This window comes from Podarcis gaigeae (assembly GCF_964106915.1).
Source record: "Podarcis gaigeae genome assembly, chromosome: Z".
In the NCBI taxonomy this organism is placed as follows: Eukaryota; Metazoa; Chordata; class Lepidosauria; order Squamata; family Lacertidae; genus Podarcis; species Podarcis gaigeae.
The window spans coordinates 3786230-3803277 of record NC_139691.1 but is presented as its reverse complement, the minus strand read 5'-3'; the positions used below and the strand labels follow the sequence as shown (position 1 = coordinate 3803277).

The window sequence follows — 17048 nt, the reverse complement described above, 5'->3', positions numbered from 1 at the left end:
GGTTTTTTAAAATACAAAAACCTGGCGCATGGCACCAATCCATCTCATCTGGAACACCAAGTGCCTACCTATATGGCAAAACTTGCTTTTAAAAAAAAGGTGGTTACAAACGTTGTAGACGTTTGTATCTGCCTATGGGCAGACACAGTGCACAATGATGCTTTGATAATAAAAACAACCACACACACACGCCACTCATCTGACTGGGTTACCCCAGCCACTCTGGGCGATAGCAGTATTTAAGGAAATCTGATAGCTTAGGGCGCCTTAGAAGAGGAGCAGAGAACCTGCGGCCCGTCATGTGTTGCTGGACCACAACTGGCTGGGGCTGATGGAGCTGCGAGTCCAGCAACATCTGGCAGGCCACAGGGTCTCTATCCCTGCACTGAAAGATTATTCTGTTTTGACAGATCATTTTCCCCGGACAACTCAGTCCCACAAACCCAAATTGAACATATAGCCTGGCCTCCCAGGATTTACCAACAGTTCATGCACCTGGCTTGTGACATGTTAAGTCTTTGAAGTCATTACAAGGTGCTATTGCAAAACCGTACTGCTGTGTTTTCACTCCCAGACAGGTGGCTGATTCCAGGTAGGTATTAATTGCAGAATCAGTGCTCCTCATGCCTGCAATTTTATTTTATTGCAACATCCAGATTAAGACACTGGCACCAGAAATCCAGTCTGAGTTCTCTCCCACCCTCAGTTTAATATGTAATTGAACAACATCAGCACCTTTCCCCCAATCCTGTCTGCGATATCACAATGACCCATTCACTCTGGCTGTCAAGACAAAACCCTCCAAAGACTTCACAGATGTGCTGTAGCCTTAAAGAGTCCTATACCAGCAGCAAGATGCCAACTTATCCTCAGTAGAGAGGTAAGGATGTACGGGTGTAGAGAAGGTGGTGGCGGTGGGAATGGATACAAGCAGAAATAAAATGGCAAAGGAAGAAGCCGAGGATGACACTTCCAATAAGCATACTGGCAACTGCAGTCCTTGGGAGATAATATAATCACCCCAATTTTGCAATACTAATTAACACCTGTAATGGAAAGGGAAACCAACCAGGCCAGTATTTAAGGAGATCTGGGGCAGAGTTTAATACTTTACTTTGTTGCCGACACCACATTTCTGGACTGGGAAAAATATGCCGGTGAACATCCCCACCCACTTGCAGGACGGAAAGCAGCACATCGTATTTCAAGACCTGGTTTTTAAAATGCAGTACATTCTCACCTCAGTTACTCTTCGGTCTACATCTTCGTATTTGCCACCAGCTTGGATGGCTTTAAAGGACAAATTAATGCTGCGTAAGGCTACCAATGGCTACTTGCCATGAGACCTGTGTAAGACCTCCCTTGTTGGAGGCAGCATGCCTCTGAGTACCAGCACTTTTGGGATCACAATTGGGCGAGGAATACAGGGCTGGAGCTGTTTAGAGCTTTAAAAGTCAGTCCCCACACTTTGAATTGAGCTCGGAAACATAATGGGAGCCAATGTAGGTCTTTCAGGACCAGTGTTATGTGGTCTCGGCACCCACTCCCAGTTACCAATCTACCTTTTGTATTCTGGATTAGTTGTAGTTTCTGGGTCATCTTCAAAGGTAGCCCCACATAGAGCGCATGGCAGTAGTCCAAGTGGGAGATAACCAGAGCATGCACCACTTTGGCGAGACAGCTGCAGGCGGGTAGGGTCTCAGCCTGTGTACCAGATGGAGCCCTGGACACAGAACTGACCTGCGCCTCCATGGACAGCTCTGAGTCCAAAATAACTCCCGGGCTGCACACCTGGTCCTTCAGTGGCACGGCTACCCCAATCAGGACCAGAGAGCCCTCCATAGTAAACCTGGCAACAACAGCACTCTCCCCAATATGCAATTCCCAGCAACTGGTATTTAAAGGAATACTGCCATCAACAGTGGAGGAAGAATACAGCCATACTGATTAAAACTATTGATAGCCTCCGGAGTAGTGTTGTTTAATGGTTAGAGTTTTGAACTAGGACCTAGGAGCCCAAGGTTCAAATCCCTACTTGGGCACAAAGCTCACTGTGTGACTTTGGGCCAGTCATACTCTCAGCCAAGCCTTCCGCACAGGGTTGTTGAGAGGATAAAATGTGGAGGAAAGGTTGGTTACAAATGCAATTAATCAACATATGTCAGGGTTGGGTTTTGCACTGCAGTCTAGGCTGAGCCAGTAGTCAGGAAGAAATTGGCAGCCAGCACCAAAGAAGAACCAAAAGATATAGTCAAGGGGCATGGTCCAAGGTTAAACTGCCATAGCAGTCAAGGATGCAGGAATACTCTTGTACTGCAAGCAAAACCCAGCTGGAATAAGAAGTCCTTCCTGTCTAACACAATCCATTGGCCAATGTGTGTCTGAAGATACTTCCATGAAATGCTGCTACCTGCAGTTCAAAGCTTCACCACACAGTCCAGCTACACACATATCCAGCAGCCCTGACACAAAAAGACAACTGATCACATTAAGCATATTGTATGCACTGGCGATTTATTAAGGAACTTACAGATATGAGTCTCTTTCCAGCTGTGATGGGCAGTTAACTCAGTCCCAACTGTAGAGTTGGAAGGTGACTCCAAGAGTCATCCAGCCCAACCCCCTGCAATGCAGGAAACTCAACTGAATCATCCAGGACAGATGGCCAACTCTGCTCAAAAACCTCCAAGGAAGGAGAGTCCACCACCTCCTGAGGGAGACCATTCCACTGCTCTTGCCATCATAAAGTTCTTTGTAATGTTAAGTTGGAATCTTCTTTCTTGTAACTTGAATCCAGCGGCTTGGGTTGTAGCCTCCACAGCAGGAGAAAACAAGCTTGCTCCATCTTCCATGTAGCGGCCCTTGAGATATTTGAAGATGGCTATCTTATCTCCTCTCAGTCTCCTTTTCCAGGCTAAATGTACTCCTTCAACCGTTCCTCATATGGCGAGCATGCCCAAAGTCCAATATGGGGGCCTAATTCGGCCCCTTGGCTGGTTTTATTTGGCCCCTGTGGCAGTTTATTTATTGGGGTTAAATCCCCCCCAAAAAGCTCAAGAAGTTCAATCCTTTAAAAAGCTCAATAACTTTAGAGTAAAATCATAAAAAAAGCTCAACAGCTTCAATTCTAAAAAAAGCTCAGCAGCTTTGGTCGGCCCTCACTGGCCCTCTTTGAAAAAAGTTTGGGCACCCTTGTCATATATGGCTTGGTTTCCAGACCCTTGACCTTCTTGGTCACCTTCTTCTGCATGTGTTGCAGCTTGTCAAGATCCTTCTTAAACTGTGCTGCTAAGAACTGGATTTGGCCTTGTGCCTCTGTCCTTGGTGGAGACAAAGTCATGGACAGCATTCTTCATTCCTTTCACCCAAAGGCGGTTTGTAGAGAGAGATCAACCACCCTGGTAGCCCAGGAGTAGGCAAACAATAGATGGTTGGATGATTTGCAAATATCAGTAGTTTCAGCTGTATTCACTGCAGCAACAAGCCCCACTGATGTAGAGCTAGAGGTCCAATGGGAGTAAATATCTGGATCCTGATGCCACCCTGGTTTAAAGCCCTCTTCGTCCAGAATTCACCCTGTAGCTTTAGCTCAAGGGGTGGAGAATCTTAGACAAAGGAGCATAATGTGACACCACTGGCCCCCACCCCCTAGGCTGCACCTCACCAGCCCTGCCCTGAAATGACCTTTCATGTTTTTACCTGACTGAAATGTGTCCTGGAACTGTGTTAACTAATGTCTCTTACTTGCCTGGGTGGAGACATGTGAGGCTGGAATGCAGAGTATCTTGCAGCGGTCACATCCATCGATCCGCCCACTTGCCTCTGGCGTCGCCTACCACTGGAACAGGTTGCCCATGACAAAGAGACCTTTGGCCTGCAAAAGGTTCTCCACTGCTGCTTTAAATTCACCCGGCCTCAGTTCTGCCTGTGACAGGAGTGGGGGGGACGTGTCTAGTCCACTGGTCAACTGTGAGCTTTCGGAACACAGGGGCCTTTTGAAGCCCCTTTCAGAACACTATTTTACTCAGTGCTTTGAACGGGGCTTCTGAAGACCCCTGCAGATGATAAAACAACTAGTCTTTAGAGGCCCCTCTCAAAGCACTATCCGGCACTGCACTGGGAAAGGGGCTTTGCAGGCACTACAGATGAGCTGAAACATGCTCTTAGTATGTCCCACCCTTACTGCACCATCTGACCTCAGGTGTCAGGAAGATGGGCCTAATCAGGACTGCAGGCAGCAAATATCCCAGCCCTGGTCTATCAAACGGGAATATGCCAAGAATCCACCTTGCTGGGCTGCTGGGCATTTATGTACAATCCACCATTTCAGGGTTTCAAATTTCCTTCCTCCCAGTGTTTTCACTGCTGTTTAAATGACTGAAGAGGCTTTGTGTTTTAAAACACTGTCTTACCATTTTAAATCATCTGGTTGGAGTGGCAGGGAAAATGCAGAACATGCTGCCAACTGAATTAATAAACTTTTTGCTTGGCCAAACCGTGGCTGCTCAGCTGATCCAAGGCAAGCTGTGGTTTAACTTCTGAGACCCTAAATCTACTTCATCTACTGCTTCTTCAATGCCTGCCAGTGACTTTCCCCCCATTTTCCCCAGCAGAAATTTACACCGGAATTGCCGGAGGTGGCAGGATACCGATTTCGTGACGAAGAGAGTCTATGGTTTGCTCCCAGCGCTCCTCGTAATAGAAATTCAGGATGCAGTTGACACTACTTCCACTCCGAACAGCCCATGGGATGAGCTCAGTGGTCAGAACACGCAGCTTCCTGGATGGACGGAGACGGAAATCCAAAAGTTATTTATTGGTTTGTTTTGATTCCATTCCTGAGTCGTTTCCCACAAAATATCTTGAAGCAGAAAAGAAATTACTATAGATTCCGGCGTATTAGGCGACTGGGCGTATAAGACGACCCCCCAAATTGGCAGCTGTGAATCTGGGGGGTTGACTTATACACCCAGTCGCCTGATACGTGGCAGCTTCGCTGGGCAGTGGGCATCGGGCTCCGCGCCGGGAGGAAGCTGCCCGGCAAAGCTGCCCAGTGATGCTAAGCCGGCTTCGCTAGGTGGCTTCCTCCCGGTGCAGAACGGAGCCTGCCACCCACTGCTACTGCCCAGCGAACTCATACCCGGCGTATAAGATGAACCCCAACTTTTTAGAGGATTTTCTGGGGTTAAAAAGTTGTCTTATACACCGGAATCTACTGTACCCAACATAAAAAGCCAACTACAAACAATTCCATGTGGTGGCGGGGAGAGAGATTCAATTCAGAAACAGCTTGGGGCAAAGGTCTCCCCACAGAAAGGCTCTGTTGAAAAAGTAAGGTCCTTGATAGGCACCAGATGACACCTGCCTAATAACCAAGTGGGGAGGGTACTCTGAAGGTTAGGTGCTGCCACGCTAAAGACCTGATTACAGTCATACCTCAGGTTACAGCCACTTCAGGTTGCTTTTTTTTGGGTTGCGGTATGCCGAAACCCAGAAGTACCAGAACGGGTTACTTCCGGGTTTCAGCAGCTGCGCATGCGCAGAAGAGCTAAATCGCGCTTTGCGCAAGCGCAGAAGCGCCAAATCTCAACCTGCGCATGCGCAGACACGGGTTGTGAACGTGCATCCTGCACGGCTCACGATCGCAACCTGAGTGTCCACTGTACTATATTGTACAGAACAGACTTCCTGATACGGTGGCATCTGCAGGAGGACCTCTTTGGCTTGCTGTGACAGGTGAACTGAGGATCTGAGGAACGGTGCTTCTGAATACCTCCTGTTGGGGAACCACGGTGGGAGAGAACAATGTGTCACGTCCCTACGGGGCTTCCCATTAGAGCTCCTGGTTGGCCACTGTGGGATATGGGATGCCAGATAAGACAGGCTCAGCAGGGCTCTTCTTACATTAAAAATTGCTTAGGTAGAATGTCCTGTGTCAGTTCAAAGTAGACTCAGGTTCCTTCTTTGGTTGACTTTTTCCCAAACTAGGAAGTCCCCCTGTATTTTTCACTGCCCTTTTTTGAATCTCCAAACATAAAGGAGTTGATTGATCTGAGGCGAATGTTTGAAGGATGGCCCAAGGCTTTCTGGCCTGACAGCCACACTACAGTGGTACCTTGGTTTGCATACCTCTTAGTTTGCTTACGTTTTGGATGACAAACACGTCAAACTCGGAAGTGCTTGTCTTGGTTTGTAACCTTTTTTTGGATTACAACCCATTTTTTTTGGATTACGAACAAATTTTTTTGGGAGGCCCCATTGGCGGAAGCGCACCTTGGGTTACAACCTGTTTTGGTTTACAAACGGACCTCCAGAACGGATTATGTTTGTAAACCAAGGTACCACTGTGTCTGTTTAGCAAACTACCAATGGACAAAACGTTTGCATGGAAGTTGCATTTAAAGGCTTCTCAACATACCAGGCGTTAAGGCGGAGTGGGCCAAATGCTGCTCCCAGAATGCACATGGGCAGGCCAGTCTGGACTGCCTCAAACCACTTTACCACGACTTCCCCTGAGAAAAAGCACCAGGAGATAAAAGAAAAGAAAATCTTTGTCACAACCTAACTATAAAGCTTTTAAGCCAATGGTGTGGCCTACATTTCAGTGGGCTGATAGGTGAACGGAAACACCCAGGCAACTTTGGACCACTGAAATGTCTTTCTGAATTCTAAGGCTTCAAAATTTCAGAAACAGCGATTACCTGTTTGGATATTTCTATGTATCCATAAGGGTCAGATATTAATTCACAGCAGGTTTCATGAATTTTGCAAAAACAACAACGACTTTTTTTAAAATAACATTTTAGGAATGTGGAAAGTTGCCTTAGGGGAGGCAACATGAGAATCCATGACCCATCTAGCTCATTGCTGTCTACTCTGGCTGGCAGTGCCCCCAAACAATACCTTGATGCCCACCAAGGCCAGGCCATTTTTTAAAAAATCTGTTTTTGGGCTTGGGGAGGGGGAATTGGTGGTAGTGGCCTGTTCTTTAGAGACATGTTGCCTGCTCCCCGCTGGCCCTTTTGGAGAAAACATTTGGAAACATTTGCCTGTTTCAGGGAAGCAATTCTGAGTATCCCCAGTTTTTTTGTCTGTGAAATGGGTATTTAGTGGTGCCCAAGAAAGTTCCTTATGTTTCCAGGTAAGCTCTTAGGCTCCAAAAATTTGGACATCCCCAAACAGATGCTCTAAAACACAGGCTGCTGTCCTGTCTGCTGTAGGATACCCTTTGTTGTTTCTAAAACTTACAGAAGACTGTTGTCACATCTTCAAGGCCTTGCTTAAGGCTTTAGGACTGGAAGCTTTGAAAGTATGGAAGTAAACAAAAGCCTTTAACTAAAATAACTGGCAGTATGGTTGCAGATTCGCGCCCCCACCCCGGTGCTGCTGAACTCATCTGGGGTGGTAAGGGGCAGTGGTAGTCAACGTGGCAGAAAAAGCGAAGCAAAAGTGCGTGAGGGATCAGGTGTCCCAGCATCCAGAGATTTTAAAATAACTACTAGGGTGCCGTCGGGGCCTTGAAGGAGTTCAAAGCCCTTCTGCAATTTCAGTCAGGCATCTACTGATACAGTAAAGCAGATAAAAGGGCAAATCTCCAAATGACTCATAGCCTCCCTCCTATAAATCCAGAACATTTGTGTTTAATGGCTCAGGGTTGATTGCACAATGCCCCATCCTCCATAGCCCACATTTCCTAGCCCTGCTCCAGTTCTCCTCTCCCTCTAGCTCAACCACCCCAATGACTCATGACATGGTTGGATCCTGAAAGTAGGTGAAAGGCAACTGCCACCCAACCTGTGAACATATTAATGCACGACCTGTGCCTGCTATGTGCTTCTTAAACGGTGCCAGAAGGTTGTGGCGGATATTGCTTCACACAATAGGCAGCAATCCTAGAGCCACTTAGCCTAGGAACGAGCCCCACGGGAGTCATTTCTGAGCACGTAGATTTGTGCTGCTACTCTCTGATTTATTGCCAAGATACAAGCAGTAATTAGCCTCAACCAGAGCCAGGGGCTTTTCAACTCTGGCTCCGGTCTGGTGGAACGCTCTGCCTCATGAGACCAGGGCCCTGCAGGATCGGATTTCTTTCCGCAGGGCCTGTAAGACAGAGTTGTTCTGCCTGGCCTTTGGCTTGGAATCAACTTGATCCCCTCTCCCTCTTTCCTTTTTCCTTTCTCCTTCTGTGATGGAACTCCTATTTGGGGACTTATCTGGCTTTTTTCTGGCCCATTTAGGACCAGTCTGGATAGTTGGTCTTGGTGAAGACTTGACGTTTTCATCCCCAAAAAAGTTTTTGATTTGAGTTCCTACTGAAATGGGGCTGCATTTTAACATTGTACTTTAATATTGTTTTTGTTGTAGTTTAATCAATTGTTTTTATACCGGTGTTAGCCGCTCTGAGCCCCGTATTGGCTGGGGAGGGAGGGGTATAAATAAAATTTAATAATTAATAATAATAAGTAATGCTTCTTCTTGCGGATATGACACCCAATATTGTAAACTCTTATAACTGATAAGAACACACAATATAAAATAAACTAAAGCAGGCAGAGGTTATGTTGTGACCAAACCAGTGACCAGAACTGCTTAGGAATTACACCTGACCACGAGGCCATTTGTGAAAGTGGAGGAAGTGATTTAACACCTTGCTTATTAACATTAATAGCAAAGGGGCTCCTCTCTCCTGTCTATTGCTCTCTGTCACTTTCTCCACAGATGCTGATCTCCAGATTCTACTTCACCAACTCCGTAGAGTAAAATGAATGCGCTACATCCATTGCCAAGCAACTGACATACACACAGCTCCAAGTGAGAAAATGCTTAGATCCATATGGATAACTGACCCATATTGGGACAAAAAAATTCTTAATTTCACATATAGTTCCTGAATGGCTCCGTTTTCGAACATTTCGGTTCCCGAACGCCGAAAACCTGGAAGTAAATGCTCCAGTTTTCTAACATTCCTCGGAATTCGAATGTCCGACGCAGCTTCCGCTTGAAGCCGCACCTCGGTTGCTGAACATTTCAGAAGGTGAACGGTCTTCCGGAACGGGTTACGTTTGACAGCTGAGGTTTGACTGTACACTGATGAGGATATGAACAGGCAGTTACTGACTAGGAACGAAATATTGAGGTAGTAGCAGGTAATTTGATGAAGGCACTGTCTCAGTGTGCTGCAGCTGTGAAAAAGGCATTTTCCACGATAGGAAAGGAATTGAGAATAAAACTGCTGCTATCGTAATGCGCTTATGCAAATCTATGGTGAAGCAGCATTTGAAATATGGTGTCCGGTTCTAATCACCTCACCTCAAAAAAGAACCCTGTGGAATTGGAAGAGGTTCAGAAAAGGAGAACCAAAACAATCAAGGGGATGGAGCGGCTTCCCTATGAAGAAAGCTTGCAGTGTTTGGGGCTGTTCAGTTTAGAGAAAAGGCGAGTAAAAGTGAAATGACAGAACTATGCATCAGGCATGGAGAAAGTGGGGAGGCAGAATCCGCCCCCAATAACACCAGTCATGTACACCCAATGAAGCCAAATGTAGGTAAGATTGTTGAAAAGCTTTGCAGGGATAGTTTTAACCTAGGGTCATCAAAACGGTGCACAAAAAGATGAAAATAAGATAAGACACATGTTCCAAAAGCAAACATGTGTCTTATCTTATTTTCATCTTTTTGTGCACCGTTTTGATGACCCTAGGTTGTGAAACAGTTTCCAAATTTGTAAAATAAAGGAAAATAAAAGCGATGTAGTAATCAGGGCGACCAGATTCAACTCAGCCATAAGAAGCCTTGTCTCACCGAGCATATTGGTGGGCATGCCAAGAAGGGTGTGCATCAGATCATGGACCTCTCTATACCGCTGGACCACATAGGCCAATTCTTCATCATCTACAAACTTAGGAGGCATCCTGGTGTCTGGAGAGATTCTCTGCCAACCAGGAAAAAAGAAAAAGTAGGCTCATGTGCATCCACTACTAGGGAGAGGTTGCAGCTCAGTGGCAGAACTTTGCATGCAGAAGGTCCCAGGTTTGACCCTTGGCCTCTCTGGTTAACAAGGAGCAGGTGGCAGCAGAGCGATGGGGAAAGACCCTGGAAAGATGCTGCCAGCCAGAGCTCTGTTGGATTATTAGTGATTAACCTTTGATATTTTAATATATGATCTTTGACATTCTCCCTTTGGAGGCATTTCTAGGTATGTGTACACATGTATGCTGACAAATTTGTATTATTTTAGGACAGGGGTCGGCAACCTAAGGCCCATGGACCACAAGGGGCCCACGGGGGTCATTTAACTGGCCCACGAGCCGCCCCCAAACCGAGCCACCCGCTTGGTCAGTTCCCACGCACTGCGCTAAACCAGCGTGGTGCAGGGACTTGTTTTTGCGCCGCCGGAAATAGCACCTGCACAGATGCTGGAAATTACACCTGTGCAGATGCAGGTGCCGAAAATCGTGTCTGCGCAGACGCCAGAAATGGCGGGCGCATGCGCTTGCAAACCAGCCCATGGAGGGATCTCTGCTGGAGTGAACTGGCCCAGGCAAGGTAAACCTTGCCAACCCCTGTTCTAGGACATTGGCACCCAGTGACTCAGAGACTGAAGACACTAAGGACATTTAATGTAACACCACAGGATCAAAAGAGTGTGTTTTTGGGTGGAGAGAGAGGAAATTTCTTATCTATGTTTTCTATGCTTGGTTGTATTTGTAATGATGATATATTATTATATTATAATTATTATATTTACACATACACACACACACACACATATATAAAACAATAAAGATTACTTTTCTGAAAACAGAAAGAACACTAAACCACTTGACATCAAATTTGGCCTGCAAGGCTGATCCAGAGAAGGACCATGGAGCCAAAAAGGATCCCAATCCCTGCTCTACTGGAAACCTAGCCTTAAGAACTACTATACTCACATTATCGTCCAAAAACCGGACATACTCTCGGCCAAAGGTCCCGTCTGGAAGCCCCCGAAGTCCACGGATATCTAATGTGGAGAGGCGTATCCGAGGCCGTTCTCTGCAAAAGAAGGCAAATTGGACGATGGCTGGTTTAGCTTGTGAAATCCAGAGGGTTAGCTGACCTTTTTACAGCCCTATAGTTCTATTAAGGCACCGAAGCATGTAATGAGGGCAAATTGCCATACCTTTCTGTTAGGAATCTGTGGCCTGCCAGATGTTGCTGGAGTCCCTCTTCCCAAGCACCCCAGCCAGCATGAGAAATGGTCAGGGATGATGGGAGTTGCAGTCCACTGGTATCTGAAGGACCACAGGATCTCCCCACCCAGCTTCAAGTAGTTCAGAAATACTGAGCTTGAGCACAATCCAACTGCATCTAAATCCCACCAACATTGATGGCAAGAGCTGAGAGTGCAACCCTTCAGGGCTGAGCGTTTAAAGTAATGTTTTATTGTTACTTTCTGTACTGGATCAGATTATTATAAGACGTGTGTTCTTTGCTGTATATTTTATCGCTGTAAACCACCTTTTGCATAGCAATATAGAAAGGGGGTATACAAACTGAAAGTGAAATGAAAGTGAAATGGCTGGATCCATTGCACAAGTACAAAAAGCCCCATGGAACTGACTCCCAAGTTAGGTGCATGCACAGGTTTGCTGTGTGAAATGGAGTAAAAGTAGCCATTAAAACAAAATAAAAATCAAAAATCCATTTCATGGCAATACGTTTATTAACCTAGATGTCGCAAGCCAGTGTGCAGTTACTGTTAGCATATGAAGCCCTTAACAACTTGGAACCAGCTTATCTGAGAGATCGCCTTACCCCACCCAACTCTTAGACTGGCAGAACTGGCACTACTACAGGTGCCACATAATACCCACTCCACATTTGTAAGAATTCAAATGCTCTGTTTATCCATCCATTTATCAATCTATCACCAATCAGTAGATATTAGAAAGACACTTGATCATTTAGTGTGGTAGCACCTACACTTTGGAACTCCCTGCCTATTGATATCAAGCAGGTATCTTCACTAAACTCTTTTTGGCCCCTGCTAACCTATCTGGAGGCTTACAAAGTCCAGGTAATTTTAATTGGTTTTAGTATTTTAACTTTTGCATGATTGTGATTTTTTTTATTGTTTTTCCTTGTTTTATCTTTTGTAAAAAGCTTTGAAGGTTGTTTTTTTTACGATCAAGTGGCATATAAATTCTATGAAAATAAATAAATAAATTCCATTCCCCACCCCCCAACAGTTGTACAGCAATTCTGCAGCAACTGAGCACAGTGCTCACTAGGCTATCTCTTTTTAAAAGCATAAACACTACAAATGAGGAGTGTATTTTAGGACTGCAGACTTAAAATCCCCAGTTATAAATGTGTGCTTAATGTATGCTGAAGGCAAGTTACTAATCCTCATGTGTGAACTCAAATATGAATAGATGTCCCCAAAGATTACTAATCCCTGTAACTTAGGGGTGGAGAGCTTGTGGCCCTCCAAATACTTGCTGGAGTCCAATTCCCATCATCCCTAACCATTAGTCATGCTGGCTGGAGCTGATGGGAATTGCAGTTCCGCAAGTACTGGAGAGTTGCATGTCCACGAACCCACCTGCGACAGAATCTCTTCCCAGCTACAGACTAAAAACAAACCGAAACAAACACACATTCACATACTGTAGGATCCGATATCCCTCTGGGTCATTCCTCATCCTCTCCCTGAGGTTTCTCAGAGCTAGGTACCCTGTTGTCTCCCCGAGGACGGCCACCATATCTGTAAATGGAACCAAACAAGAGAGGAAGACAGTGAGTTAGCGGGAACAGAGCTCAGGACAAGTCACAAAACTGGCAGAGCAAATGAATGAATTTGGTATAGCAATGACATTCATCAACGCAACAGCCTTCAAAAAGCCACCACTTTTAAAAGAGATTCAGTGAGCATGTGTGCAATAATGGGAACCAGGAAGCCCTTCCTGGCCAGCCAACCGGAGAGGAATAGTGGCAAATTTGTGTATGCGATGGAGTCGTGGCTGTTCTTCCACAGGGACTGCCAAGGGCAGGAATTTCACTGAGAACCTGGCAGAGCAGTCTTTGCCAGCCAAGTTTTCTCCATATGTTTTAGACTAGAACTCCCATTAGGCCCAGCCAGCATGGCCAAGGAAGTTGTTGTCCAAAATAACTGCATGGGGGGTCAGGTTGGCATAGAGTTTGACTGTGAGAAAGAGCTATGTTTGATAAGAGATAAAATAGAAGTTTAGCCAGAAAGTGTTGGGAGAAAATTTTTGGTACTGCTAGGGAGGGATTTGCAGACCCCATGCCCATCAAAGCTCTTAGGTGGCTTTTGGGCAAGATGTTGATTCCTCTGTTCCCAAGTTGCTTAAATCCATTAGGGTTCCCAGGAGCTGACAGCTCACCAAAGTAGACTCCTGAGTAAGCTTAGAAGTCAAGGATTAAGAGGAGAGATCCTCTTGTGGATGAGGAACTGGTTAAGTTGCAGCAAGCAAAGGGCAGGAATAAATAGACAGTTCTCCAAATTAAGAGACGTAGAATGTGGAGTCTCCTAAATATTAGTATTGGGACCCGTGCTTTTAAACTTGATCATATATGTTCTGCAGTTAGGGGTGAGCAGTGAGGTGGCCAAGTCTGCTCATGATGCTAAATTGTTCAGGGTTGTTAAAACAGGGAGAGATTGTAAAGAGCGCCAAAAGGCCCTCTCCAAACTGTGTGAATGAGCAGTAAAATGGCAAATGTAATTCAGTGCAAACAAGTGTAAAGTGATGCATGTTGGGGCAAAAAAACAACAACCCTTAATTTCATACAGACGCTCATGCAGTCTGAACTGGTAGTGAGTGACCAGGAATGAGACCTTGAGGTTGTCATGGCCAGCTCAGTGAAGATGTTGACCCAGTGTGCAGCAGCTGCGAAAAATGCAAAGTTCTATGCTGGAGATGATGATGAAAGCAACTGAAAATAAAACTGTCAATAACATAACGCCCTCAAAGAAATCTATGGCGTGACCACATCTGGAATACTGTCAGCTCAGCGGGTGGGATTCTAAGGTTTTGCAGAAGTACAAAAACCCCACGACAACACAAAAACCGCTCAGTTGGCATGGAATGTGGGCTGCCAGAGGGAGTGGGGGGGGGGACCCAGAAAACTGGGGCTATTGAGGGGGACTGGAATGGAGTATCCTGGGGGAAAGTATGACTGTCTGACATCCAGAACAGGAGCACTCAACATTGTTTAGTTATTGGGGCCCCCTCTCCATCCATGTATACCTCTCAACTGAGGATAGCACTTCCTGTTTCCCCCAGAAAGTACACAAGATACGTGTTCAGTGGTACCTCAGGTTACATACGCTTCAGGTTACAGACTCCGCTAACCCAGTACCTCGGGTTGAGAACTTTGCTTCAGGATGAGAACAGAAATTGTGCGGTGGCGGCAGCATGGCGGCAGCGGGAGGCCCCATTAGCTTAAGTGGTCTTCAGTTTAAGAACAATTTCAGGTTAAGAACGGACCTTCGGAACGAATTAAGTACTTAACCTGAGGTACCACTGTACTTCGCTTGCTAGCAAAACTAAATGCACACCTTGCACAAAATGACAGGCCCCAGCTCACCATGCCGGTAGGGATTGTAGAGAGCCATGAACGCTGAGCCAGCTGCCAGCAGGCCTTTCTGCAGAGGACTGGTGGGGATGTGTCCTGGATATAATGGGTAATACTTTTCTTCTCCTGTGGGGCTGTCAGTGGCTGATGGCTGATCAGTATGGCAGAAGAGACGTCCCGTACCTGAGGAAAAACAGCCCATTCAAAGGCAGGGAGGAAGAAGGATAAGCAAGGTGAACAGCTGACCTTCCTTTGTCCTATTTACTGATGCTAGTGGCAAGAAGCTAGTGTGACCCCTCAAGTATCACCAGAAAATGAGGATAACAGCAAGCACAGATTGTTAGAAGAGCTTGCAGCTTGGGTAAATTAGACTGAATTGCAGTTTCTAGAGTTAAAAGGCTGTATTCATGCAGGAGCTGCTTATACACTGAGATAAAAAAAGAAAAAATAGCAGACATCTTATCTCAACACATTGGGAGAGAGAGAGAAAATAGGCTCTGCTCTCTAGGGATGGATTTAACCTAGACAGAGAGGCTACTAGCAAGGAGTGGCTGGATCACTGGACAAACAGTCATATGGAATTTATTCTGTGTTTGCCAAATTGTTGGAATTTCTGTCATTTTTTTGAATTTTACTGATGTGCTCTGTATTTTGGTATATTGATATACTGATGTTTAGAATATTTGCTGCAAGACTCTTTGGGCACAGTTCATTGTGGAAAAGTGGCACAAAAGTTAGCACAATCAACCAATCAACCTCAAAACGTCATCCCCAATGTATAGTTGGCCTTGGTGAAAATTTTGATGTTTTCATCCCCAAAAAGTTTTTGATTTGAGTTTCTACTGAAATGAGGTTGCATTTTAATGTTGTACTTTAATCTTGTTTTTAAGTTGTATTTTAATCAATTGTTTTTATACCTAGCGTTAGCTGCTCTTGGCTGGGGAGGGCAGGGGTATAAATAAAATTTATTATTATATTATTATTATATCTAAAAGGAAACAACAGCAGCTTCAACATCCACATAAGAAGAGCCTGCTGGATCAGGCCAATGGCCCATGTAGTCCAACATCCTGTCCTCATAGTGGCCAGCCAGATACCTCAGTGAGAAACCCACTATCAGGACTCAAACACAAGAGCTCTCTGCCCTCCTGTGATTTCCAACTACTGGTATTCGGACGCATTCCTGTCTCCAACTGCATCACTAGAGCATAGCCATGATGGCTGGTAGCCATCTATAGCCTTATCTTCCTCCATTAATTAATTCAGTCCTCTTAAAGCCATCAAAGTTAGCCATTGCCACCTCCTGTGAGAGCAAATTCCACGGTTCAACTATGTGCCATGTAAAGAACGCTTTCCTTTTACCGGTCCTGAATCTTCCATTTAGCTTTGTTCTGGAGTTGCGAGAGGGAGAAGTTTTCCACTTTCCACTTTCCCTACACCTAAAGCAGTCTCATAAACTTCTGTCATATCACCTCTCACTCGCCTTTTCTCAGAACTGAAAAGCCCCAAATGCTGCAGCCTTTTCCTCCTGTGGAGTCGTTTCCTCCCTCCCTTGACCTTCCCTAACTCCATAGCAGGATGCAATCTTAGCAGGGACCAGAAAACAGGGACAGCTATGTATGAAATGAGCTGGGGGTGAGTGGGAAAGGGAAGAGGCTCAGGACTACAATACCTCAAGGACAGTCTTTCCACATATAAACGCTAATCATCATGTGAAGCCCTTCTTAACGTACTCTCCTCGAGAGATCCGGAGAACGGCAGTATGAGAATGAACCCTTTCATTTGTGGAATGCTCTCCCGAGATTCACCTGGTGCCTTTGTTACATAGGTTTGGGAGCGAGGTGAAAATATTCTGCAATAACCATATATCTGGCCAATTAAACAATCTTTTTAAAACTGTTTGTAGAAGGGATTATTGTTATTGTTTGTTGCTGTGGTGTGCATTTTTGTTTTTACACTGTAAACCGCCCTGTGATCCTCGGATGAAGGGCCGTAGAGAATTCTAACAAATAATAATAATAGAGGGGTAAACTGCAAGTGCACTTGCCTCTGATCATGCAGAGATCAACGGCTCCTCTCAGGTCCCCTGCAAGGGGCAGGAAACTTCGGCTTCTCCTGGGCAACAGCAGCAGCAGCGCCAGAGCCATAGCTAGTTTTGCTTTATTCCCTTTTTGAACAAAAACTACCGGTAAGTCAAGAATCCCAAAACGAAACACGCATTACCTTCTGCGGCCGGCAGGAGCTACCCGAATACTGCTCCTCGCAACCACCCACCCCTTTCCGCCTTACTCCTTGGTCTTCTGCGTTGCGCCTCCTCTCCCCATTCGCCCCTTGATCCCTCCAAAACTCTCCTTTTTCTGTGCCTTTCCTAGCTTCGCAGCAGCTCTTGTTTCCGGGAGGGCTGCATTTCGTGAGGGACTCACGAGGGCGGCGCGCACCGTGAGCGACGTGCGGAGGTTTCTGCGTAGC

The 17048-nt window shown here is 45.8% G+C and overlaps 1 protein-coding gene across 1 annotated transcript; it reads right to left on the bottom strand.

Moving 5' to 3' along the window:
* Positions 1 to 2497: 2497 nt before the first annotated feature.
* Positions 2498 to 17000, bottom strand: COQ4 (coenzyme Q4). Its single transcript, XM_083721057.1, has 7 exons — positions 16627 to 17000; positions 14592 to 14762; positions 12651 to 12747; positions 10931 to 11033; positions 9801 to 9930; positions 6419 to 6512; positions 2498 to 4780 (listed from the first exon to the last, which is right to left on the bottom strand). The coding sequence occupies exons 1-7, from the start codon at positions 16724 to 16726 to the stop codon at positions 4618 to 4620; spliced, it is 858 nt and encodes a 285-aa protein (XP_083577183.1). The 5' UTR covers positions 16727 to 17000; the 3' UTR covers positions 2498 to 4617.
* Positions 17001 to 17048: the final 48 nt, after the last annotated feature.

What these genes read in the sequence shown, in the direction of transcription:
- COQ4 (XM_083721057.1), bottom strand. Translation starts at nt 16,726, where the DNA reads ATGGCTCTGGCGCTGCTGCTGCTGTTGCCCAGGAGAAGCCGAAGTTTC. An exon ending in GAGGGATATCGGATCCTACA is followed by an intron (nt 11,034 to 12,650) that starts GTATGTGAATGT and finishes CTTCTTTTGCAG; the next exon opens with AGAACGGCCTCGGATACGCC. An exon ending in CATGCCCACCAATATGCTCG is followed by an intron (nt 6,513 to 9,800) that starts GTGAGACAAGGC and finishes GCTTTTTCTCAG; the next exon opens with GGGAAGTCGTGGTAAAGTGG.